Below are 25,046 nucleotides of genomic sequence, written 5' to 3'. Positions count from 1 at the left end.
TATATATATGTGTGTGTGTGTGTGTGTGTGTGTGTGTGTGTGTGTGTGTATGGTGGGGGTGGGGGGTTAATGTTAGGGTTGTCAAACATTGAATGTTTTTGTTTGCACTGTAAGAAAGTGATTTAACTCCATGATCCTTACTGACACATAAAGTGCTGACCCACAAATAGCCACATCAAACTTATTCAGCTTCCCTTCATGTTAAAAAAAGGCACTTTAAGAAAGACATCTACAGTAGGTATTCATTCAATCAAAAATAGGCTGGAAAGCAGGAAAAACGTGGCCAGGATCGGCAGACCTGCTGATCCATGCTCTGCTCTGGAGGAAGTTTTCAGCTCAGCGGTGAGTATTTTGTGGTCAGGTCGCCTGAGGACCAGTCTGCAGGGATTCTGCACTTCCTCTAAAGCGATGTGAACCTCACTGGGATGTTTAGAGCTCAACTTATCACGGACCTGGGAGGAAAGACAAAAACAATGCATGAAATGCTTAAGGTGGCAAAATTTAAATAAGTTATTTATCGTAGTTCCACTGCGTTGTTTGTGACAAAATAAGTTCTAGCTCACTTTCTCCACTTCTTCGAACACTCGCAGGAAGTTTCTTCGTAGGACATCCGCCAGTTCACCCTCTGTCCAGTTTCTATTCAGGAGTTCCTGGATTAGGGCAGGATACTTTGACACATCCTCTAACCCCTGAGGGAAGCTGATAACAAAATACAATACTTACTGCAGGGTGTAAACAAATCACTTAACACCCACTTGTCAGGTGCACAAATGCAGTCTAATGTAACAGCTCTGCACTACATCTCAGCTTCATGAAAGTTAAGGTATGGAGCATGGAGAAGCTGTTCAGCTGTGTTTTCATGTTGGAAGTTGTGGTTTGTAGTACTTCTGAACTGTGTTGTGTTGTACTGACGCACGTCTCTATTATTTTTTAAAATCCCTTTATAGTTAGTAGGCTGAATCAGATAAAAGGAACATTTTAACACTATTAGAATAAATTCATCACTAGTGCACCTTATGCTTTGGCAAGTGAGTGTATACATTATTATGAATTAATAATTATAATAACAAGCCCTTTTGCATCATTTGGTATTCGTGTTTGGAAAAGTGTACAAGAACAATTCAATGGCCAGTGTTCTCTGGAAATGTATTGCAGCAGCCCTCTTTTTATGCCTGTTAGCAGTTTAAAGGTATTGATTTTTAAACATTTTTTTTTGCAGTCTGTTGACAGCTGGACAGCCAAATTGCTGATGTCACGACAAGCAAACAAAAGCCCAGAATTGATCCGGTTCAACAGCCTTTGAAATATGCTGTCTGGAGAATGCTGGGGAGTTGTGTGGCCATCAGCTGTGTTTTGTCTCTGAAGACCCCCCCCCTCATCCTAACCACACGATTTATAGAGGAACTAAGGCAGATACCATGGATTTTCTGTTTGCAAGCAGTACATATATCCCCCTCAGAGTCAGTGCTTCCAGATATCTGCATGCTGTGTTTGGAAGTGAATATTTCTTGCCTCACTGCACCGTCAAAGTCCCCCCCAATTCCGATTGACTCAGCTCCAATCACCCTCTTAATGTGATCAAAATGGTCTGTAAAAGACGGATGATACATTAAATCAACATAAAACCAAGAATGATGCATTTTAGATTTAACACATCTGCATCCTGCATGGACGCCTCACCTGCCACATGAGAGACGTTTGCCTCGTCCCTGCAGGAAACAAATTTGCTGTGCAAATTCACCATGATCAGCCCACGGTTGTTTTTCTGAAACACAACACGCAACATGTCACTGACGGATGTAGAGACAGGGAATACACATATGGAAGCTTTACAAGTTAAAAAACAAAGAGAGAACAAATTCCTTATTTGTACCTATATAAAAACCTGTTAAAGCTGATTTATATTTTTTACTTTATCACCAGGACGACTGAGAATCAACACAGACATCTCCGTCAATCCCTTCACACTTCAAATACCAACTCAGAAGAATGAGCTACAAAAGGAAGCTAAGAAACTGTATTCTAGGACATATAATCGTTATCCACTTATGTAACACACACAGAAAACGGAGTATTTCTTCCTTCACTTAAGGGAGCTATTAAAGAGATGGGTCCAAAATGCGTGCGAGTGTGGTCTACATGCCTAAACCACATGAGGATGCAGGGAAGAGGCTGTTCCGATTTGTGGTGGCAGACTTAAAGAGACAGAAGCTAGAAGAGCTTTTCACACCATGTATGGTATGTGAAGTAAAAAGTGTTTTTAAAATACTAAAGCATATTAACTCACTCTCATGGACCGACGTGATAAAATATGTAACGTGAAAATAATATGACGTCTTTAATCATTCCAGTGGGAGCTCAAGAAGGACACGGACTAAAGCCAACTCTTAAGGTCTACAATACACAAAAACATCTAATTAATGTGGAACTGTGTCTATTATGTGGTGTTGGATGGTTGTGTGGTACTGTGCATAATGAAACGAAAGCAGAAAAAGATCTAAGCAAATGTGGCTGAGGGTAAAAATCATGTTGATTTCCTGATCGTAATATATGTATCCATAGCATTTGGAATCAATTATCTCGACTGTTAGTGGGCTGAAATGGAATAATCAGCTCATAAATGTTTGATGCTGTCAATACACACACAGACTAAAAGTAAAAACATGTTTTCCATGGGTATAAATGAAAGTTAAATATATAATTTATTTGCCTTCAACCCGATCAGATAATTATTATTTGATTTAATTGACATCTCAGTGAATTGTTTTTCTCACCAGCTCTTCCAGCAGCCAGTCAGGTACGTTGCGTTCATGGTTACAGACTGTGTAGGAGGATGAATGGCTAAAAATGACGGGAGCTTCGGAATGCTTCAGCACGGCCCGGGCAGTATCCCAGGAAGTGTGGGAGAGGTCCACTATCATTCCCAATCTGTTCATCTCATGCACCACTTCCTGAAAAACGAAACGTTCAAAAATCATTCAGGGAGATTTTCACAATTTTCTGAGGAAGGAGAGAAGTAAGCTGAAACAACAAGAGGCGATGGCTGCATGCAAACATACAAACGCAGTCATGCAGATTGCAATCAAGGAAGTCTGACACGGCAGTCTAAATAGGAAAGACCTTATTACGATGTCTGCCATATCTACTCTTGCAGAGTAATATCTACTCTGCAACAACGTTGCTGTAATAAATTAAAACCTGATAAGGGTACTCCCATGTTAAGGAAAAAAGCTTTTCGAGCCTCAAAAGTGATAAAATCTCATCTGAAACAACACAACTCTAAATTGCCTCAGCGACTATAGCAAACCATTCTCTTGTTTGGTAGTAAACATGTGTTTTTTGTATGTGTCCGCTGTCAGTTCACTAACAATTATAATACTAATACTAATAATAATAAGAAGAATAAAAACAAAAACAGCCCAGATCAGCATGAGTATTAACACACTGCTTGACAGCACTGAGGTTTATGCTTACCTTCCCAAAGTCTGTCAGGCTGTTGTTCTGTCTTTGAAAGACATCGTACAGTTTTGAAGATGATTCAGCCCTGGAAGAAGAACAGAAGAAGGCTACTGCTCATGCCATCTTTTGCACCCTTCACTCTACGTCAATACGGTATCTTTTGTGGTATCTGAATGAAACTGCTCAATCAGATTGTGCACGCCTAGGTTCATTTTCAAAACAGACAATATGCAAACATAAAAAAAATATTAACACGTTTGACATTTCATTCCCCTCCTCCACGTCAACAGCAACTATCAGATTCATTGTGACTAATTTTTAATGTCGCTCTAGCGCTGCCGCCGTCCGATCCACCGGACCCAATGGACGAGCAGGACAAGAATTAAGCAAAAGGTGATTTGCTCAAATAAAGAAATGAATATGCCTCTACTATTACCAGGGTGTATTGCAGGTATGTGTGAGGGACATGGAGCGGACACCCAGCTGGTAAAACATCCGAAGGGCCGGAAGGCTGCTGTCAATGGAGTGGCCTCCCTCAATACCTATAAGACAGGCTATCTTTCGCCTCATCTCAGAATTCTTCAGATCTGCAAAGACAGAAACAAATATACAACACATACACAAAATAACATGTTACCGTTTTTGCTTTCTCTGTCAAACCAGCTGCTGCACTGTCGTTATTTCAGACAGGCTGAAGCAGCAAAATGAAGAAAACTGAGTCTGTAGTCTTATCATGAGGGCGGTGCATTGTACCCTGGACAGTTGTGGCCAGCTCAAAGTCCTGGTATTCGGTGCACATGCGCCTGACCACATCTATTTGTTCCAGAGTCAGCCTCACAGCATCCTTCTGCTGGGCCCCACACATCACATAGACAGAAAACATCTGACAAAAGGGACGAGGGGTGTCACAGAAAGAGAATGGGAGACACTTTTTAGAAACTGAGGTGACCGTCGCTCTAGGTTTGATCTTTTCACAACATGTGCTCAGTAAACGCTTTCATCCAAAAGCCCTCTGGCTTCGAAATGCTTTTGCTACCCCGTGGAGCAATCCCCACTTTAAAGCATGCAGGCGTCAAGGAGTTAACTCTGATTAAATTATAATACCTGCGTCTGCACGTGGCCCTCTTTGAGACGGTTGATGTCTGTGGCCACTTTGCTGACCTTATGAAGGTCAACCTGGCTCAGGCGATTGTTGTGAAGGATCCTCAGCTGGAGAGCTAGGTCGTTATGACTGAAGGAGAGAGAGGGGGAGAGGAGGAGGACAGTGGGGAGGACAAGGTGGAGAGGGAATTTAACGTGATCTCAATAATTTATTTCCGTGACTGTAACTTTTACGCAGGCAAAACTGTAAAATCCTTCACCCGTCGACGAGAGGATATTTGGACATCAAGTCGACTGCTCTGTCTCTTTCAGAGTATCCGGATACACAGAGACACAGGGAGAAAAATACCAGCAGAGGCCCCGGGGACAGCATCCAGATGCTGAGTGAGGCACTTGTTAAAATTTTCCTCGAGGGCATATTCTGACCAAAGAAAACAGATCATTATTAGAGAAAGCAAATAGTCAAATATTACAGTGACAAAAAAACAAAACAAAAACAAACAACAAACAAAAAAAAACATCATGGTAGTTTAAGTTATAATATAATATGAACTTAACTTCATTACACTTTAACTCTGATGAGATTATATGTTAATAAGGTGTTAATAAGGCAGTGTATCTTAACTATTTATATGAACACAAGTCCACAAAAAAACAAACTGGATACAGATTTTTCCGTGTTAACTTTAATTTAAACAGTAAAAAACAAAAAAAAACAACAAACAAACAAAACAAAAAAACAACAACTTACCGGTCAGGCAAAGACTGGTTGACAGCCTCATCGATCTGTTCGTCAGCTGTCAGGTTGTTGAGAGTATAAGCTTTCCAGGTCTCCGCCCCGCGCAAATGTAGAGCAAACATTATTCACGACAGGGAGCAGTACACTGTGATGCATTCGCGTGCCGTCGGAAGAATTGCTTATACAAATACAGCGTTATTATTAGAGACAGTGTTTGCTGTAGGTTATGTTTGTTTGAACATGAACATCTGCACACTTCCTTGTTGTTCCATCTTCACTTTCAAACGTTCCTAATTTGTTAGTTATGTGGTAAGTGTTGCTAAACATATGAGGCATGTTAATAAAATCTACTTACGCAGCCACTACCCATGTAGGCTATGCATCATTTTCATGAGCAGTTTTATTTATCTGCTTACTGAATATTTAATTTTTACTAGAATTTACGAGGGTTACATCTCCGTTGAATCTTGTGGATTTGTTGGTTGCCATCTGCTGGTGAGGTTCTGCAATTACACCACCTGACCTTCACCTAATTTATTATTATTATTATTAGCTTTTTCACGTTTGTTTTGGACCAGGAACAAGGTCACTTATTGATTATGAGACTTTTTAATAATGGTGTTTTATTGTGGTCTTTCTATTTTTCTTTTTACACAATTATTTTACACGTCACCCAGGTAACGCGCAAAAAATGGAAACCGGAAGTGACAGCGATTCAATTATGACATTAGAATGATTAAACTGTTTAGGAGCGCGTTAATAGGCTACTAGATAACAATGACAAACCGAGGAGTTTGGGACAGTGACTGGAATCTGCTTACAAATAAAAACAGTTAACAGGAAGAGACACTAGAACGAGAAGTTTGGCAAGGCCTACAAACACAAAAAGCGGAGGTTTGCTGACTCTGAAAGAGTCCCGGATTTTACTACCGCCATCTTCGTTTGGCTCAACGACTGTGGCTGAGCAGCAGAGAGAATGTGTGTGACAGTTGGCCGAGGAATGGAAGTCCTGAAGCAACTATAAGTGCTGTTAATCAATGTTTTATAAAGTTTTGAAGAGGAAACTTACATTTTGGCTTATCTACATCTTTTGCTTCTTGTTTTTGTTGTTTTCAAGAAGAAAATTACGTTTTAGCTTACCTCCATCTGTTGCTTTTCATAATATTTTGATTGGCCAAAGGACAACTTTCTCAACGTTCCCTCTATAAAATGGCAAACATGGCGTCCTCCACAGTACAAAGACTAAAAACTGGATTGATATACCTGGAATTATTATTTGTTATTTGCACCTGCGCCTTCCTGACTGGGAATTCTGACGATATGACCTGCTACAAAAACTTTAATATGGCGCATTCGGGGAGCTGGAGGCCTGGTACGTGCACAAAGACTGCACTTTCCTCAAAAAGAGCACGGAGTTCTGCAAATGTGGAACGGAGTAAAACAACGAAAGAACAACGCCTCGAGGTAAGAGTGTATTTCTGTTTATTGGATATTGATTATTTCGAGGCTCATGGGATGCCCACTGAGTCCGCTATCTGTGACACGACAAGTCGACCGGAGCAGGTTTTGTTGAAGCCTTTGCATGAGTTTGGCTCTCGAATGTTGAGGTGGTAACTTATATAATTTTTTTTTAGCATGAGAAACCTTCTTTAAATTATCATAACTATGTTTAGTGTTTCATTTTCAAATTAAGAGTAGCTAGTGTTTGGAATAGTGACATGATTAGTTCTTGATGTGTTTCTGATTAATTTTTGGGCACGTGGATATGGAAAGAAATTCCTACTGTCATTGAATACATACTTCCGCATGTACAAACCGTTATTTTGGACCATGGCTTGTTGTGTTTTCTCATTTGTGGATAAAAGCGTTCCAATCGTGTGCAGATTTATTAATATTGCAAGTCCTCTGGGGGCGTTCAGTGTGATCGTTCCTAATGTAATCATGCTACTACAGATAGTTCATGTGCAATCCATTACAATTTGATAGATTGTATTATTATAGGATATATGCTGACACCAAACAGTCCGTTTAAATATATAAAATGTAGCCATTATAGGTTGCATATTGCTGCCTACGAATCTCAAGTGTTTGTGTAGATTAGATTTAAGCACCCTTAAGTTGGGGACATGCTGCATTTTTTTTTTAAAGTAAGAGCTCCCACAAAGATCCATCTGATTCTGTGAACTGGAGCTTGCATTACACTTTAGCCTGAATGTTAAGGTCCAGACCATGGGTTGCAGCCTCTGTCTCTACATGCTTTCAAACTTGAAATGTGCTCGCGCTTAATGAATCCTGTGCAGCAAATGTGAACGAGTCTGGTGTTGACGGGGAGCATCAGGGCGCCACAAATGAATTTCAATTAATTTCAGTGGGTAGATGCGAAGCCCGATTCCGGGGTCCACCCACTGAGATTTGGCCTTGTAGTCTGTAATGAGGAGAGTGATTCGCCTCTGATTGGAGCACCCTACTGCTTCAATGGAGTAATCACAACAGTGTTGATATTACTCTGCCAATCCTCCCACTGCGCGGAGTGGACCCCCAGCCGACACTGTTTGAATTCAAATTAACCAAATCATTTAGTTATATTGTCGACCTTGGTGTGGAATGTGACTGGCAATACGACGTTAAACTGAGTCTGCACAGATTGATCTGGGCGCTTAAGCCAAATTTGTATTAGTGTAGCTTACTGCTGCAATTCTTTTAATTAATGTGCTTGACTCATGTGAGCAGGGTCAAGTCAGTGTCGGTTGAATTGTTTGGGGGGAAAAAAAAAATTCTAAATGTTGGTGTTACTTTACTTTTTCTTCACTTTTTATTTCATGTCACAAGATGGTGATTGTTTAAATTTAAAAACTGATAGCGTTAGAACCAGTGCAGCCACATACTTTAAACGACCACCATGTGGAAGATGTATTATTGCAGAGTCTTTTATTATTAGAGTCGCATGTGAATGCATCTCTCAAAAGAAATTAACCAAATTACATAGGAAACTAAGAGCAGACACTGAAATAGTTTTTAACTCTTGTATGTACTCAATATGTACTGTACACATGTAGTATTGTTGTGCAAGAAAAGAAAATCTTTAGCAATGCAAATTAAATAAATGTCAAAGAAGACCTACTACCTAACCTAACTTAAAAAATATATATATATATTTTAGCCACACAAACACTCTTACAGAATTGCTTCATCTTAGTCGCCAGCAATTTTTTTTTTAAGCCACAAAACTGCAATAGCTGCTCTTACATTGTTTTCTTTGAAGTTGTAGTTAGTTCTTTCAGTGGTGAGATACCTAAGAAAGCCACAGATTTAGTTTCAATTCTGAAAACACTGATAACGCCTAAAAGCTTCATCTCAGTATTGTTACCGAGATAGGGACGGCTAATATTCTGCCCAAGAGTGCTGGGCATAATGCTTGCGTGTTTTTAGTGCCCAACCCTGCCAGTAGTTTAGAGCATTTCTGGCGCCATTTTAATCCCAGCGCTGCATTTCCCCACGGTGTACATGTGCACAGTCTTTACAGAAGAAGTCAAAGGGAAGAGGTTGAAGAATCCAGAGGGCCTCCTTGTTTGCAGATCACCATTATAGTGTTAATTATGTGTTCAGGGTATTACTGAAGACATAAAACTAAGTGCGTGTGTGCATGGATGCCTTTTTTTTTTCCATTTCAAAATCATAAGTCACTTAGCCATGTTCCTCATCATTACCTAGAAGACTCATCGTGTTACTGTGAGAGAAGAGTTCCTTATTAACTTGTGGTTCTTTAATTCAGTTGAGGCCACTCATTATTACTGGAATGAGGAAACAATGACGGAAATAGCTGCCTTTAAGAAAGAGTTCAGCGTACCGGCCCTGAGACCGTCATTAAATGATCTAAAGAACTGCGCGACCCACGTCTCCTGTTTACCTGTGGTAAAGGCTCTGTTGGATCCTTAAAACGTGATTCTAGGTAATAGGTTCATCAGATAAAGGGCATCTATTCTGTGACCGTTTATCTTTGTTGTGCAAACTCTCCGGTGCACAGGACCATAAATGTCTCCCAAACATATCAGCAATGGCATCTTTCTGCAAGCAGATTTTCTTCTCCAGTTTGTTTTCAAATCGTTTCTCCACTAGAGGGCAGCAGCAGTCAGTTGCTCTGCCTGGTTTCCTTCATCTTTTCCAAGCCCATCCTTCATCTAAGAAAATGAATCCAATTCCAATATAATGTTCAGAAGTGACCGATGCATGTCCTGCTGCTCAGTACATAAAAAACACACATAAATTATTTAAAGAGCATCTGAAAATCCTCAAAGTGAATGTAATCTTTCTTTTCCTTTTAAATTTTAAGACGTTTCCATGAAAGTAACAGCCGACTCATGAGTTACGTTTATTGTTTATTAAAATGGTCTTAATGCAGGGTGACTACACCTAGTCATCATTTCCTATCGGAGCTTTTCGGAAGAATACCGAAGACGTTTTGGTTTCCAAACTTCTCATTTCTTTTTGCCCTGGATTCTGGCAGCCCCGTAGTCAATGTTCATTATCTGCTCTTACAGCTTTGACTTCAGCACAGCAATTACATCCTCAGCTGCACTGATTAATCCAACATGGAGGCATTTCACAGAATGGTTTTGAAAAGGCATTTCCAGACACTTACCAGGGAGTAGCTGTGGCACAGCTTGTTTATGCAGATAGACCACAGCCAGTCAAATGGCAATAAGATGCTTTCAATGGCTGCTTAAGTGTTCTCTTAACCTCTAGTGTACACTGCGCAGGAAACAATAGAGTGTTCAGAAAATGATTAATTTAATCTATTTTACCCCTGACTTATAATGGCGGTGCTGGATGTCATGTTTAGGTAATGTACGTTTCTCTATTGTTCGACATATTCCCTCAATGGCCATCCGTTAATATGTCTCCACTGCTCTCTGCTTAACTGCTTAACCTTCCATTCTCTCCTTGCAATCACATAATCAATCACTGTCCCGTTACTTGACAAGGCAGACAAAGAGTGTGTATGAGTGAGAAAAACCTTTTGGCCTGTCTCGGCAACCAAGAGGAATGTCGACTTCAGAGGGCTAACACGGGCAGAAAACATAGGCCCAGTAAATATTCAATTTAAAGGATTCCCAGATAAGGCGAGTTGAAAAATTGAGGCAGCACCCATTCTTCTAGATAAGAGAAGACGGAGCCATCTGGAGGCTGGGAGATAGCGAACTCCCACGCCATCCCGGAGACCTCGCTCTCATCTGCTGCAGCGGCAGAGAGGGGAAAAATAGAGTGCCAACACTTTCATTATATTTACTTCAAAATGAATTTATTCACACTCAGCGCATGTAGTTATTGGCTTTGGCAAACAGAAGGTTACCGCTGTGTCCGCCGTAACCGAAAACCACAATCAAAATTGTGGCGTGATTTGTGATCCGAATGTTGATTTACTTGGTTAAAAAGTAAAAATAATACCGTGTGTGCGAAGTACTATTTAATAAGAAATTGTAAACTGCTTTGTCTATTCTACAGTTCTTTACCAAAAACTGAAAACCAAGATCCAGTATTAAATAGAATTTAAGTGTTTATTAGAGTTACACCCTTATAATAAGTTTGTGTCTTTTAATATGTCCACCTTCCTCATCTGATTCAACACTGAAGGTATGGGTTATTCTTAGAGCAGATGTTTGAAGCCTCTGTTTAAACTATGTAAAGTACTGTGTTGACTGAACACGAATACTGCATCGTAGGCTAAGGCTTGTATCTCTTCCTAATCCACCTTGACCTCATGTTTGAAAACAAACATTTACCTGCAAACAGTCTCTCAACCTGTGAATAACCTTGTCCAGATTCTTATAATGCACTTTGTTGACTCCTCCACCCCGCTATTTCGTGCCAGCCACATTGAATTTAGCTCTGGGATAATTCTTTTGTCAGTATGTTTTATCTGTTCTCTCACTCAGGTACGCTCTGCCGTTATCCCTAATTACCCTCGCCGCATTTCACACTTGGCCCAGAATTCTTAATGCTTGATAGCAGATGCAGGTCGATTTGAAATTTACTTATAGCGGCATTATCTTTTTGACCTGCATCGCTGACAGACTGTCCCGAAGGCTCTTGGGTGAAAGCTGTTAACTCTGTGATAACAACGACCTGAAGTGATAACCTTCCAGCGGTCTTGAGGACACACAGTTTGCTACATACATGGCGTACTGCGGTCGCAGCGTTTCTTATTCAACCTTGGGTGCTTCGCTGTGCTCTGATTCGTTTAATGGGATCGGGAGAGAGGTTAATCACTATGTCCGCCGTAGACTGTTAAAGTGCTGCTTGACCACCATGAGAAATATTATTACTTCTTTCTTTCTCTGTAAAATGAATTTGAATGCAAATGCAACAGGAGTTAGTTCTTTCTTTTTTCTTTTTTTTTTACTCTTGTTTTAATATCGTCTTTCCAATTAGGAGTAACTTTGATTAATTTATTCTGGACGTCGACATTTGTAGATTTTCATTAAGATGAACAGTAAAAGCTTCAGACAGAGTTCCACTTGTATTGTCCGCTGAACATATGGCTGATTAAATGAAATGAAAAACGGAAAAAAAAAAACGTCCTAAGTATGCGGATGGAATTGTTCTCAGGCAGGTTTGCTCTGTTCGCGTTGTTTAGGACAAGTTTCTAAAGGATTCTTTAATCCATAAAATTCAATACGTACCCTCCCAGCTGTTTCCCTTTTCCTACCACTGTGCATTCTGCTCAGAGTTGAATTTTGATCCAATTGCCATAGATGTCTGCAGCATCCAGTTAAGCTTCCGAAATTACTCAGAGGCACCTCTCTTGCAACAAAAATGGGATCCAAGTGGTGTGGGAAATGCAGGGAGGCAATGTATACAAAATGTCAGCTGGAGAAAGTCCGCAGTCATTTCATTTTGTTATGTCTGTCAACTGCAAGTGCACGGGGTTACTTGGCTCCTTTTAAACCACATTTTCAGCGCATTATTTTTGCTTGAGAAACAGAAGAATGCAGAGGAAGAGACTACTACATATGCTGGGTGAGTAGGCCTGTAGGCTGCAACAGGAAGGAGTGGAGCTTGCTCCCTGGTTTCATATTTTGCAGGGACGGTGTGGTGTGTAGCTGTGTCGCGCCTAGTTTTAATCCTTTTCTCCACTGTGTTGTCTGATTTTATTTTGTTATCTTAATGATAATCTGTGCCTGTATTTCTGCCCTAGGCATTTCTGTCAGACTGGGTTGATTTAGGAGCTGCGCCTTATCAACAGCTTTGTCATTAAATCTGATTTTTTTTTTTCTTCTTCCCACAGACAAATTTCACTGCCGTTATTCTTATCAACAGATCAGCACACTGTGATTTTCTCTTCAATCAGGACTTTGCAAATGATGTGTGAGTAAGAAAGATGAAATACAAAAGAAAATTTCCGCTGGAGGGGGGGGAGAAATGTTTATTTAATTTTGTTTTCGTGAGTTAATAATCAGACAAATAAAATTGGTATGTTTTGCATTTGCCATATCATCGATGGCTTCACGCTGTTTTTCATCTCATGATCTTGCATCTACTTTCTGGGTTTTGAACAGTTATATTTAAAAGCAGGGCGGGATAGAGATGTTTGTAATAGTGATGCCAATAGTATGACTTTGTCCACAGGTTGTGGATGGTTTACTGAAAGCAGGAATCTGGTACCCGTGCGTTTCATGGCTTCTTGTCTTTGTGAAATGGGATGTAAATCTAGTCAAGACCTTACAGCAGAGTAGCACACATCGTCACAGCTTTGTGGATGTGAGAGACCACGTTAGACGTACCAGGAATGACGCCCTGTAAATGCTGCAAGTACACAGGCAAGCTTTTAGGTTCCAGTTAAACTGACCTCTGGAGGCTGGAATTGGTAGTCAGTAGTCAGTTCTTCTGAGAAAGCACTGTTCTGTCTGAGTGAATGTTCTGATTGTCTCAGCATTGTGCTTGAGTGGAGTGCAGCGCCAAATGAACTCCTCTGATTCAATCCCCTCCACTGTGACACCGGATCAGACAGTCACTGAGGAGGGAGGACCGAGACTCCTTCCCCTAAACATACCCTCTTACACTGAGGGAAAGTGCCATATGGCAAAGGTCCAAGAGGTCTCTTGCATGCTTTCTGCGAGGAAGGTTCGGCGCCCTCCCTCTCCTCCCACAATGCACTGAGAGTCTCTGGAGGCTGATAGCCTGGCTCTTGGGGGTCCAGGGGATCTTTGGAAAGAAGGATGCTGATTGACGGTACAGTCCTGTGCACCGTCATCTCGGAGGTCCCTCCTTCGGCGCTCTCCCACACCTCTTTCACCACCTTGTACCGCAGTTTGGTCAGCTGGTGCAGGCAGCCCACCTTCCGTTTCATGATCTCGGCGCAGGTGATGGTCTTCGTGACCGCGCGACCCGAACCGGTGAAGACCACCTGCCTGAGCCCGTCACCGCTCACACCTCCCCCACTTACACCCTTCTCCCCCTGCATTCGTGCCATGGCAAATCCCATTAAGTTGCGGATCTTGCTTCCCTCCTTTACACGCATCTCCAGCACCCCAGAAGCCAGTCCCGGGAAGGGACAGGGGCTGTCCTCCTCAGTTCGACACACTTTCCTGAAGCCTTCCTGTCCTAGTTTGAGTGCAGGAGGAGGGACAGGTAGCGGTGCTGGTTTCAGCGGGCTTGAATTATTGTTCACCACTGCTGGCTGGCCAGCATTGCCGTACACTTGACCCTGGTAGACGGGGCACAAACCCAGATTCTCCATTTGAGTCGGTTTGTTCACCTCCAGTCCTGGGTAAGGCCTGACAGCGTCTTTGGTCAGGTACAGGTTCTGGCCACTAACAAGTCCACACCCTGTGAACATTTCTGCAGTCCTCAGTGCTCCACTGTGTTAGTCCAGACACAGAGTTTTCCCACATCGAATACCACTTAACATAATTTTCTTATGCATGCGGCACTTCCCTCTTCCCTTCAGTTAACAGCTGTAAAGTTTCAAGACTTCTTATAAGAAATATTACCCGCTCCCCAAGAGCACTATCAACAAAGTCTTTAAGGCTCTCTCTCAGAAAGAGCTGGAGAATAAGATAAACGCCTGACTGTGGAATTAAGAGCACCGACGGGACCTTTCAACATGTTCTTTAAAGAGCATCTGAATTTCATACCACAAATTCAGTAAGTGTTCTGGAGACAGTAAAAAAAAACCCACGGCTAAATCATTTACTTTCCTTCATGTCTATGTATTTCACATGGTGCTTTTATCCTTTATGGCTGCGAAAGATACTGAGTGCTTTGTTGATTCTTCTTTAGCAAAACTTTTCTAAAGAGAAACTAAAAGCGCAAATTAAGACTCCACCTTTTCCTCAGCGATCCAGTCCAGCGTTGTTAATTTGTATCTGCTGAGCATGTCGTCTTCAGCTCAAAATTGACCTCTTGGGTTGTCCAGCTGTTAAGTTCCTCCTCCTGTTTTCGGACCTCTGGATGTTTTACTCCAGCTTGTGTAGGTCTGTGTCTCCCCTTCTTTTGCCCATGTTGGCGTCCACGTAGTTGAGGCCAGGGTTGCGCAGAGGTCGGCAACTGGGGTTTCGTCCCTAGAGTTCTGTCTCGTCCTCAGTGATGCTCTGGAAAGTCTGTTCTGTTCCCCACAAAGAGACATAAGGGACAGGAGCTGCCTCACAAATGCTCACAGGAGGAGTGCCTGTACGGTTGAGGGGGAGCATGAGGGAGAGGGGAGACAGCCCTCTTAAAGGCGCAGGTCTTTTCATCTTTTAGACGAACGCCCTCCGCTTCACAGCTGAAGCCTGCCATCTGAGGAAAAGCAGGAGGGTAGGGCTACTGTGTCCCTTTAAAACCTAGAATGCAGATCCCCGGCAACTTTGTCAATCTCTTTAGAGGACGTTCCGGTGTTCAATGTACATGACTGATTAAACCCGAGTTCTGAAATAGAGGCTCAGTCAACCTTTAAAAATGCATTTTCAGCTCCGAAACAATGAATTAAATTAGCTCTCTTATAATTGAAAACATCCTTCAAAGAGCTACTGAAAGTCAGCGGCATTAAATTGCACTGTACTTAGCCTTTATCCTATTAGATGTTTGTGGCCATTTCAATTTACATAATGCAACATTAATAGCTTCATTTTTGAGGCAATCAAGTGGCGCAGTAAGAACGCCTGTCTCTTAACGCATGGGCTGTTATATTGTTACAAGCCTTGTGAGCCCTTGGGATCAAGGACACGAGGACCACAAAATGCATAGAAGCATGACTTCCACGTCCACGGTGCTATATTAATGGTGACTGTCTTCATTAGTCTGGCGGATCTGTGCAGGTGAGGAGACGGGGCTGACAGGTGGGGTAATAAGCATCTTAATGGGCTTTCTGTCACCAGTGGAGGGCGCTGGCTTGCTCCCGTCTGCGCTGAGTCAGGCCCAGACAGCTGTAGCAGCGTCCTGCTCGGCCCAGTCTCCCGGTCGACAGGTGGATTTGTTTTTGTGTGTGACTGACAGATGGGAGAATAGGTAAAGACAGCCCACTGAGGCTGAACCTATGAGGCAGACAAGTCCTAACTACTCTCAGCTCAGTATATCTTATGGCGCACAGTAGTACACAGATAGTGTAAACTCACTGTGACTTCGCCCGGTCCTTACCGTGAGGCTAATTCACAGTGGCATGTGTATTATATTGGATCCCTATGGTAATCAAGGAAGAAATAACCCTCTTCACCCCCAAATCCAGCTGCCAAAGTGAAAATGTCTTTTATTATGTTTAGAATATGGAATCCTCACTGATAGATCAATAGACTGTTTGGATCCTTGGAATGATTAACTTTTTTAAAACTGTATTTTCATTTAATACGTATGTATGAAAAGGGTGAGCTATTTATCTCTGGAACCATTCCAGACACTGTAGGAGACATGGTAACAAATGTCTTTCTTTTTCTTGCCTTTTTTTTTTTCTAAGCTAAAAAAGAAGATGGGTGAGAGGGAAGACAGGGGGAGGAGGGAGGGTTTCTAGCGCTCACCACCAAAGTGATCATTCTGTTGTTTGGGAGAAATTACCCTCATCAGTCATACAGAGATGCACAGCTGCCTAAGGGGATCTGGTAATGTTACTGCATAATAAACTGTGTTTGTGCGTGTGTGTGTGTGTGTGTGTTCAGTGAGAGGTGGCAAGGAAGAAATGCAAGGGGGCAGAGGGTGAAAGAAGTCTGATTTAACCACAGTGAGGTTAAAATTGATGATAAAAGCAGCTCCGTGATCATCCCTCCTTACTACATGATGTTGACACATCATTTATTGCCTCTCAGTTTAGCTTTAGGAGCCTGTTTGCTGGCGGTTATGTGATAAATTAAGCAATTCAGCTTCTGAGTAAAAAATGCAGGGTTCTGAGCAAGTGTCTTCAGCCACATATTTCCAATGTTTTTTTTGTTTGTTTGTTTTTTTTGGTCCACTTTAAAGACAAAACTATTCCCTGGATGGCTAAATAAAACCATCAGGGCTTTGCACAAGTGCCGCGTATTGACCTTTTTGAGCGGAGCCTTTTTCCTTTAAGTGGCTTCATTTAATGACGGGTGGAGGCGGCGCTCATGCTTGGTCACTAACTCCTTCACACCTCCTCCACACAACTGGCCTCTGCCCCTGCAGCTCTCTAAGCACTTACTCCTCACTTTATCTGACCTTGGCTGGCATCTGTGACAGTCTAGGAATTCTCTGCTGCACGTTCACTTCCCCGTCCTCCTTCTCAACAGCCACCACCCTGGGCTTTTTTCTTCTGCCCACCAGGATTTAAGTAAAGCAAAACTATTTATTTTCAGAGACTGTGACAAATAGCGGTAGTTGTGTCTTCTTACTTTTTGCGGTGTACTCAAGGTGTCCGAGATGGTTTCTGTTATGAATAGTATGGCTGGCCCTTTGTTGTTTGTTGCAGCATTGCAGAGTGTGGTTGTAGAGCAGCTTGTTGTGCTGTTGTCGGGGCTGCATATAACAGCGGTGCCTCACTGTGACAGCCGGTCGCTCACTTTACGTTAACCGCAAGTGTTTTCACGGTCATCAACCAATGGTGGCCTGGAGGCTGTCATTTCACTCCGTGTGGAGCTCGCCCGCGGCTTGGTTCTGCCCCACAAACTCACAGCCAGCCCTGGTGGGGGACTGAAAAAGCACGCACACACACACACACACACACACACACACACACACACACACACACATGCATATGCACACACACACGCGCACAAAAAAACTATATGCTCAGCATAAGGCAGGCTGTTGGAGCAATTACAGAAACATGGCAGAACACGATGAAGCAGGCCCCACTATCAGAAGGGAAATAGAGTGAGCAGAGGAAAAATGATGACGCCATTAATAACGGGGAGGCTCAGAGGCTCGCAGAGGGGTGGGGGTGGATGACCCTCTTTGTGATTTCCCTGTGACAGCACTTTGAGGTGCAAATGGTTGTGTTTGTATTCGATATTTGGACGTTTAAATGGGCATGTTTTTGTGTCAAAGGAAAAAAAAAAAAAAAATGTAAAACCACAGTGATATAATATGCCAAATGATGCATGAAGAGATGTTTTCCTGTCACTCATGCATCCATTATTTTGGTAAATGACGGGTCAGTCTTCCTCATTCTCATTTTCTCTTTTGCGTCTCCGTCTCATGCCATTCAGACATACATCGCTTCTCTTTCAACATACCTCTTTTTTTCCCCTTTAGCGGCTGCTTTCCCCTTGGCACTGCAATGCAGATGTGTCTCTCACAGTGGCAGGAAACTTCTATTGAAGATGCTTTTGAAAGAGAGACAGGAGGGAAAGGCATGAAAGACGTTCAGCCAGAGGAAGAGAGGGACAGAAGGTTGTGGGAATATATTTGTACTAGAAATAATTTAAAAGGGAAAAGTTTGGAAATCCCATGCATTCGACGTATGACAAAGTGGAAACATATGGTAGACAAAACACAGACATGGCAACTCTTGATTTATGAGGCCTATCACTGAAAGTCATGTCTTTGCTTCATCAACTAAACAGCGACGCACAGCTATCACAACACCTAACAAATGCTTGGGCGTTTTTGAACTTGACATGAAAAAAATACAATAAAAATATGTTCATGTTTGCTGTTTTTCATTTAATGGAACTGGGCGGAGTTGCACCCTGTTGCTCTGTGCTTTTAGGTGTATTATAGCACACAGTTTGATTAACGGCACTGTCTCTAATTTAAATTGGCAGCAGCAGTTGAAAATAACATTTGTGTCTGGTGCTTCTGTTCTGTCTGGCCTCGGGGTGAAACTTAATGGACTCCGCAGAAAAAGTTTGATCAATTATATCAAAAATTAATTGGCCATGTTGAAACAAATGCAAAAAGCAAATGAATGCCTTAGAGGAAGTATTCACTAATTCCACAGATTTCAGTTTGGGACTTTAAAGCCAAGCAGTGTATATTTGTAGACACACCATTAGACATGCCATGATAGGAAGAATGGTAAGCACCAAGGCAGCAACATCGATGGTGCTTCGTCTGTATTTTTTTGTTAGGAAATCTTCATTTAACTATTAGAAACATAAGGCCGAACAATTTTGAGAAAATATCTAATTGTAATTTGTTTGTCAGGTATTGTGTCAATCTATAATTGATTTAAAACATGTGATGGAGCATTATCAGATGACATACCATATTATCATATTAAGAAAAAAAATAATACAGAATAGATGTATCATGGGCCAGATGTGCTGGATAATGTATAGTCTAAACGGCAGGCTTCCCAAAAGCATTAGCAATACTTTTGCTTTTTGTCAGATCAAGCACTTAATAATGTTATGACTTTCAAAATGTTTTTTATTTTCAGATAATTTATTCCTCACTTTCTGACTTTAACAAAATCAGGCACAGCATGAAACTGTTGCCTCGTTTGCCAATTTCATATCCAACTTTCGTGAACAAACATGACATTCAAATGTAACTTAAAACCCATTCAGCTCATTTCAAAACCATGTAAAATACAAGTCGGAAAGGATAACATTTCATGTTTGTGAAAAGTCTTTTTGGTTCTTTTTGATGAAAAGGAGCTTCTCCATATTATCAGTTGCGAGCCTGCTTCTTTTGCATCTGCAATATTTCATACTGTACTCAACAGCCTCTCACTTTTCACTCTGCTGCGTGGTGCTGAGAGGTATCTGCTTGACAGCTGGACAAAAGTTGTAGTCCCACATCCTAAAAGATATCTTAAGACACACCTGCCCTTGTTTGGCTTGTGTGTGCTCCTAAATGGCCCAGCATGTAGAATGAATTTCTCTAGAGCAAATTCCTTATCTATTCACCACACAGTTAAACAGGTGGGAGATGGTGGGTTGCTAGTCCAAATACCGGTAATAATACCGGTACGGGTGAAATTGTGTGTTTCTGTGTCATCACAGAATCTCATAATTGGGCTCCAGTACGCAGAGCTGGAATTGCGGATGTTCTGAACTATATGCTGTGTTTGGAAATGCTAAGAAATTGGACCAGATTTGATCTTTTCTCCATCTTGCATATGCACTCTCATTTTGCTATAAATGGGTCCTCATTCACCATAAAACCACATGCTTTGTGTGCAGTAAGATCAGGATCAGGAAAAAAAGAAATGTATAATTTTTGTATTGCATTAAACAGTGCCTTTTACCAGTCATGTACATGGACAACTGTGACAGGATCTGGTTAAAGATGTTTGTGGCATGTCTCGGCTTGGGTATTCCAGGTGTATGACTTCATTCTCTATTAAAACTGTCCATGCTTTGTTGTCTTTGAACAGATAGACCTCTTCTTTTCTGACATGCACTGCCATCCAAATATGTGATAATGGAACGCTTTTGCCATTAACATTTTATTTAGTGGTCAACTTTACCCTTTCACAAAAATGACTTTTGTGTTGATAGCCCCGTGACTGACAGACAGGTATCACTCCTTGCCCAAATGTTTTCTTTTGCACAGATATCTCACAATTTAAAAGACGGCCAGTGCCAAGCCTCCGGTTTGGCCTGTTTTTGATGGTTTGTGATTGCAAGTGGAGCCGGTACACACTCAGATGAAGACCAGAGCACTGCCAGTGACAGAAGAACAGCTCATCTGTAACTCAGAAATGGTTGAGAACCATAGCAAAGAAAATTGATATCTCAAGTACAGCAGTGTGGAAAGTTCAAAGAAAAAATGAATCAATGGTGGACTTCAAAATGAAGACAGGACTGTTCGCCCAATGAAAACCTCTTCAGCTGATGAAAAACAAATCCTCCGAGCTGTGAAAAAGAAGCCCATAACAACCAGTGACATCATGTGAAAGCACAGATGTGGTATAATTACAGTCAGCACTTCATAAAAGAGTGGAAAATCTGGGGAGAAAGACGGGAACTGTCCGTGGTAATGACTGATACATGGAGAATGTGATGTCAGTGCCTGGGTTGTTTTTTTCGTGTTAGAGATAAAATAACACAGCTTTTAATATTTTCGTTTTTCTTATACCACTGTTACACTCTATGCTGAGTATCATTAGTTGGAGCTAAACTGAAGTTTCATCAGTTCTAAAATGTCTGTTTTTTTTGCTCATCACCAGCTTTGAACTTGTCAGCAAATCATTTTTCAGCGTTGCATTTTTTGGGCTTGTCTCATTTCTGGCCAACACCAGTAAGCCAGTACTGTTGATAGTGAAAGGGAATGCATTTGTGTGTGCAAAGGCTTTTCCTTTTTTTTTTTTTTGGATTTACCTAAACCAAGGGAGGGAATCAGAAAATCAAGAAAGGCCACCTGCGGGGAAAGTGGTAGGCGGCCGTTGTAGTGGGACGTGACGCATGTTAAAATCATTTTTATTTTGGTGACATACAGTCACCTTGAATTAGGAGATAAGAGAAGTCCTCTTTTTGTCCACTGTGCTACAAAAAACAAATAATTAAAAGTATGATGAAATAAAATTATAACTCTGCTCCAGTGGTATGGTGGCTTCTGGAACTTGCTTGTTGTTTTTTCTTTACTTGTCATATTGATGTGACAAATAATTGCTGCAGGAATAATTTTGTAGATGTGAACAAAAGTCTGTGTGGCTGAGCACAAAGGTTTCCTTGACTCCTATTGGCTGCAACAAGACAATAACCTGAGACACCTGTCTGTGCAACCAAACATTTTAATTTCAATGAATGTCAGACTTTATACTGTCATTGCATCAGAGTTATGCTACCACATATGAGACTTTTAAGTGATTTATGTCCTTGGATTTGCATATTCAATTTTTTTGTGACACCACAACAACTAATGTATTTCAGTGGTCACTATCTTTAATATCTTTTCTACTACGGATATAAAAGGATCAATCCAGACGGTAGGCTTTTTTTCAAAACCTTTTTTTTGTTGTTGTTGTTGCACTGAGGAATAGAAAATAGAAAAGCAAGATGAAACAACAGCAAATAACTAGAAAGTAATTCTTCCACAGACTCTTTAGTCTCCTCCCTGTGTGAAATACCTCTGATTATATCTGTACCTTCATGCAAGTTGTTGTCAGACAAAGCTGTCATGAGAGATGTATTTTTATGAAAAGATGAGTCACTGTTACAGTGGCTCTTAGTATTCATTGATGATATGCAGTGCAGTGTAATAAGAGCAAAATGCTAGTCCCTTCATATTTCTTATTGTAGCCCTGAACTCAAATGCCTACAGTATAAAAACAAACATTTTCTAGTGACGAGATGACCACACCCTGCCCATGTCACATGAGCGGCCAGTGTGTTATGTCATCAGCCATCACAGGTGACACGAAATTACCTGACGTGCTTTTCTGTCAGTTGGGGTTTTGCCTCTTTGCCTGGTTCAGGTTCGTCTGATATCCAATAGGATGCGTTACTTATGTCAGTACAAAGCCAGTAAAACACAGTTCATTCCTCTGCAGGACTAGACGTCATAACCTACGCACGTAGCCTGCATCGATGCGAGCCATTTATACTCATGCACTCGTCAGTCTGACTCACTCTGTAAAAACACCACCCAAATGCTTGTAGGTGCTGTGCTGTGCTGTTTTTTCTGCCATTCGGGTTAATTTTTGGTTTCTACTTCCTGCTTCCCTTTCAACAATGGCGACTGAAACTGAATAAGTCATACAAGTATTTGTATCGCCGACCCTCCTCAGTTCACCTTTCCTTGATGTGTTCCATTTTTATTGATCCAAAACAATCAATCTGAAAATTGCAGTGATGGAGAAGTGGCAGGAAATACTAAAGCAGAAATATGTTACTACCAATTCGACCAATCACAACTCTTGCGCTCTGCATCACCCCAACACATTGTTACATTTCTGGGAGGTGCACGTCAGGCTGCAGTGGTCTGTGTAGGGTCTGTGAAGTTGATGCAGGAGCCTAAACCGGCTAAAAGAGTGCTTCTTGTAGTTAGTTATGCACGGTCACCCACTCCTCTTTTCTATTTTCCACTGTTTAGCATGTGACCATTAGCATGGTTAAGATCTCCCTACCGATTTTCAAAGATGGGTTCAGATTATTTTTTTGGAAGCGTTTTTGAGCAGTGCTTTGACTTTTTGTCTTGCTGTAGAAGCCAGAATTTTTCTCAGCTTCAGTTTTATGGATGACTGCATGACATTTACATCAAGGAATTTGTTGATATTTAGCAGAATCCATTCTTCGGTCTCCCTATGCAAAAATGCTTGGGTCACTGGCTGCCTCACATCTCTTAGCAGAGTATTTCCGTCTGTGTATGAAGGTGTTCTCTCATCTCCATCGTCCTTGTTTCCTCTTCTTTTTTTTTGTTTCAAATTTGGTGTTTGTGGCTAAAGCAAAATTATGCTGTGGGTGTGGCTGTACTTTTCCTCCATTGCTTTGTCTTGTAAACATGAACCAAACCAAGGTTAAATGCTAAATGTTAACATTATTGTATCAATTACGCTTCAAATCCAAACTAAATATAGGTGTGAAAGCACGTGAAATTGGTTTTCCAGATCATTTGTTTCTAAACCGCCAACTCTGAATGACACTTGAGACAGTTGAAATTGAGAGCAGTCTTTTTGCTGTTGTCTCTCTACTGCATGAATGGTATTTACTTATTTTACTCTACAAAATGTACATTTTCCCAGGCTCTTTAAACACTTGAATACTGTACCTCCATGACTGTTAAAGTGGGCTGTTTTTGTTGACATTGTTTCACACAGGCACAGTTTTTATGCTCATAAATTTCAGTACATTATGTGTTTTATAGAGAGCATTAACATGGTACCATTTACAGCTTTGGCTTTTACTTTAACTACGTTTTACAGGTTTAAAGCATAATGTATATCTTCCTTCTTTGGCTCCCAAACCAGCCTTTCTAATAATGGTGTACTGGATCGGTGGCTTTTGTAAAATAAAGTGAGACAATGTGTGTTGTGGCTCTCTAGTCTCCCATAAACACCTTCCCGTCACTGAGTTTCCAGATGGCTATGCTCCTCTGTTTCCCACAGTTCATAGCTCTAAACTTCCTAGTGCACAGATTTGCGTCAGGTCACTGCTCACTCTGACACGCTGGAGGAAGAAGAGCACCAGTCCTACTCAGCGGGTGTCCTTGAAATGCACTCTCTGGATTTTTATTTATTTATTTATTTGTGGGGGGAGAGATCCACGGCAACACGCACACATTTTCTTTCTGATTGGAAATCCGCGTAGTTTAAGATTTCAGCTCAGCAGTTTACATGGGATGCGATTTCATACGGTCTGGTGTTAACATGCCCCGACGCTTTTAATTGAAACAGCTATTGGACATGCGCACAAATTATGGACAAGTCATGCATTTGTCTTCCTGAAAGGCTACTTACACTGGTTACTGATTAGTTTCCTACCTTCTGTGTACCTAGTGCTGCTTAGTTGCACTGTGCTATTTTGATATGCTTCTGTTTGTGGTGTTTCTGTTTTTTAAAGAGACTACAATCCGAATATTAGACTCTATGTTTGGTTTCAAGCATGCGCATGCAGTTGGTGTAACAGACGTGACTTCAGCTCAGGCATGTGACCTCCTTAAAAGACTTGGTTTAGGTTTCTTGGCTGGGGACTGGCTGTTAGGAAACAGTGAACTTTAAAGGATCTGTTCACAGGTCCACACCAGTTTTATTCCGTATTTAATTGCATCTGAGAGCAATCACTCTCTGCCCTACAAATCCTTGGTAAAGCTGTGCTTTACAATAGAGCCATAATTGCAGGAGTTTAATTGCCTGCCAATGCTCTGCTCCCACTGCCTGCTTGCATTGAAGAGCCCAATAATTAGAAACAGGGAGAAATTAGGTGGCAATTTTGTCTTGGCAATTATCATAATGCAAAAGAAGTGCCATTAGTATTGTTAGCCCCACAGTACATAATCCTTTGACACTGTCAAGTCTCTCCCTTAGCTGCTGGGTACAACAACTCTTGATTTCCCTGTAGCCTTTGCACTCCCTCAGTCACTACTTTAGTCATCAGCTATCCGGGCCAGCACACTTGGAGTCAAACTAGCAGACTGAACACATCCATGCCTGGAGTGCTGGGAGGATTAGGAACTACAGCATTAGCAATCTGCTTCCTTTAAAGGTATATAAATTGGGTGTTAATCCTCTTCCACCATGTCAACCATGAAATTGTGTTTGATATAACAGAAAAATTAACACAGTTGACGGATATTGTATTTGTACCACACTGGTATTTCATTTTGTTTCAGCGGATTTTCTGAAGTATGGTCGTGCTCCTGTTTTTGCTGTACTGTACACGAGGTAGTTCAAGCGTACGGGCAATGTTAAGAGAATATTACATACAGATCCTAT

At 41.4% G+C, this 25,046-nt stretch overlaps 2 protein-coding genes across 2 annotated transcripts; both read right to left on the bottom strand.

The window, feature by feature from the left end:
• Positions 1 to 8: 8 nt before the first annotated feature.
• Positions 9 to 5,468, bottom strand: dpep2 (dipeptidase 2). The gene is made up of 11 exons (XM_047581074.1): positions 5,312 to 5,468; positions 4,821 to 4,981; positions 4,564 to 4,690; positions 4,213 to 4,342; positions 3,896 to 4,046; positions 3,475 to 3,544; positions 2,775 to 2,951; positions 1,681 to 1,765; positions 1,513 to 1,588; positions 564 to 699; positions 9 to 452 (listed from the first exon to the last, which is right to left on the bottom strand). Exons 2-11 carry the CDS (start codon positions 4,976 to 4,978, stop codon positions 243 to 245), a joined length of 1,320 nt encoding a protein of 439 aa, XP_047437030.1. The 5' UTR covers positions 4,979 to 4,981; positions 5,312 to 5,468; the 3' UTR covers positions 9 to 242.
• Positions 5,469 to 9,428: 3,960 nt separating this feature from the next.
• LOC125004951 (ribonuclease P protein subunit p25-like protein) lies at positions 9,429 to 15,080 on the bottom strand. Its single transcript, XM_047579808.1, has one exon. The coding sequence runs from the start codon at positions 14,133 to 14,135 to the stop codon at positions 13,308 to 13,310; it is 828 nt and encodes a 275-aa protein (XP_047435764.1). The 5' UTR covers positions 14,136 to 15,080; the 3' UTR covers positions 9,429 to 13,307.
• Between the last annotated feature and the right edge of the window lie 9,966 nt (positions 15,081 to 25,046).

This window comes from Mugil cephalus, chromosome 3 (genome assembly GCF_022458985.1).
Source record: "Mugil cephalus isolate CIBA_MC_2020 chromosome 3, CIBA_Mcephalus_1.1, whole genome shotgun sequence".
Taxonomy (NCBI): Eukaryota; Metazoa; Chordata; class Actinopteri; order Mugiliformes; family Mugilidae; genus Mugil; species Mugil cephalus.
Note: the sequence above shows the minus strand (reverse complement) of the source record. Positions and strands in the feature narration are given on the sequence as shown.

Excerpts from the sequence above, each read along its gene's own strand:
- LOC125004951 (XM_047579808.1), bottom strand. The coding sequence starts at position 14,135 with ATGTTCACAGGGTGTGGACTTGTTAGTGGCCAGAACCTGTACCTGACC.
- dpep2 (XM_047581074.1), bottom strand. The coding sequence starts at position 4,978 with ATGCCCTCGAGGAAAATTTTAACAAGTGCCTCACTCAGCATCTGGATG. Across the intron at positions 4,691-4,820 it reads AAATATCCTCTCGTCGACGG|TCATAACGACCTAGCTCTCC; the intron begins GTGAAGGATTTT and ends TCTCTCCTTCAG. Across the intron at positions 3,545-3,895 it reads CATACCTGCAATACACCCTG|GGCTGAATCATCTTCAAAAC; the intron begins GTAATAGTAGAG and ends TTCTTCTTCCAG.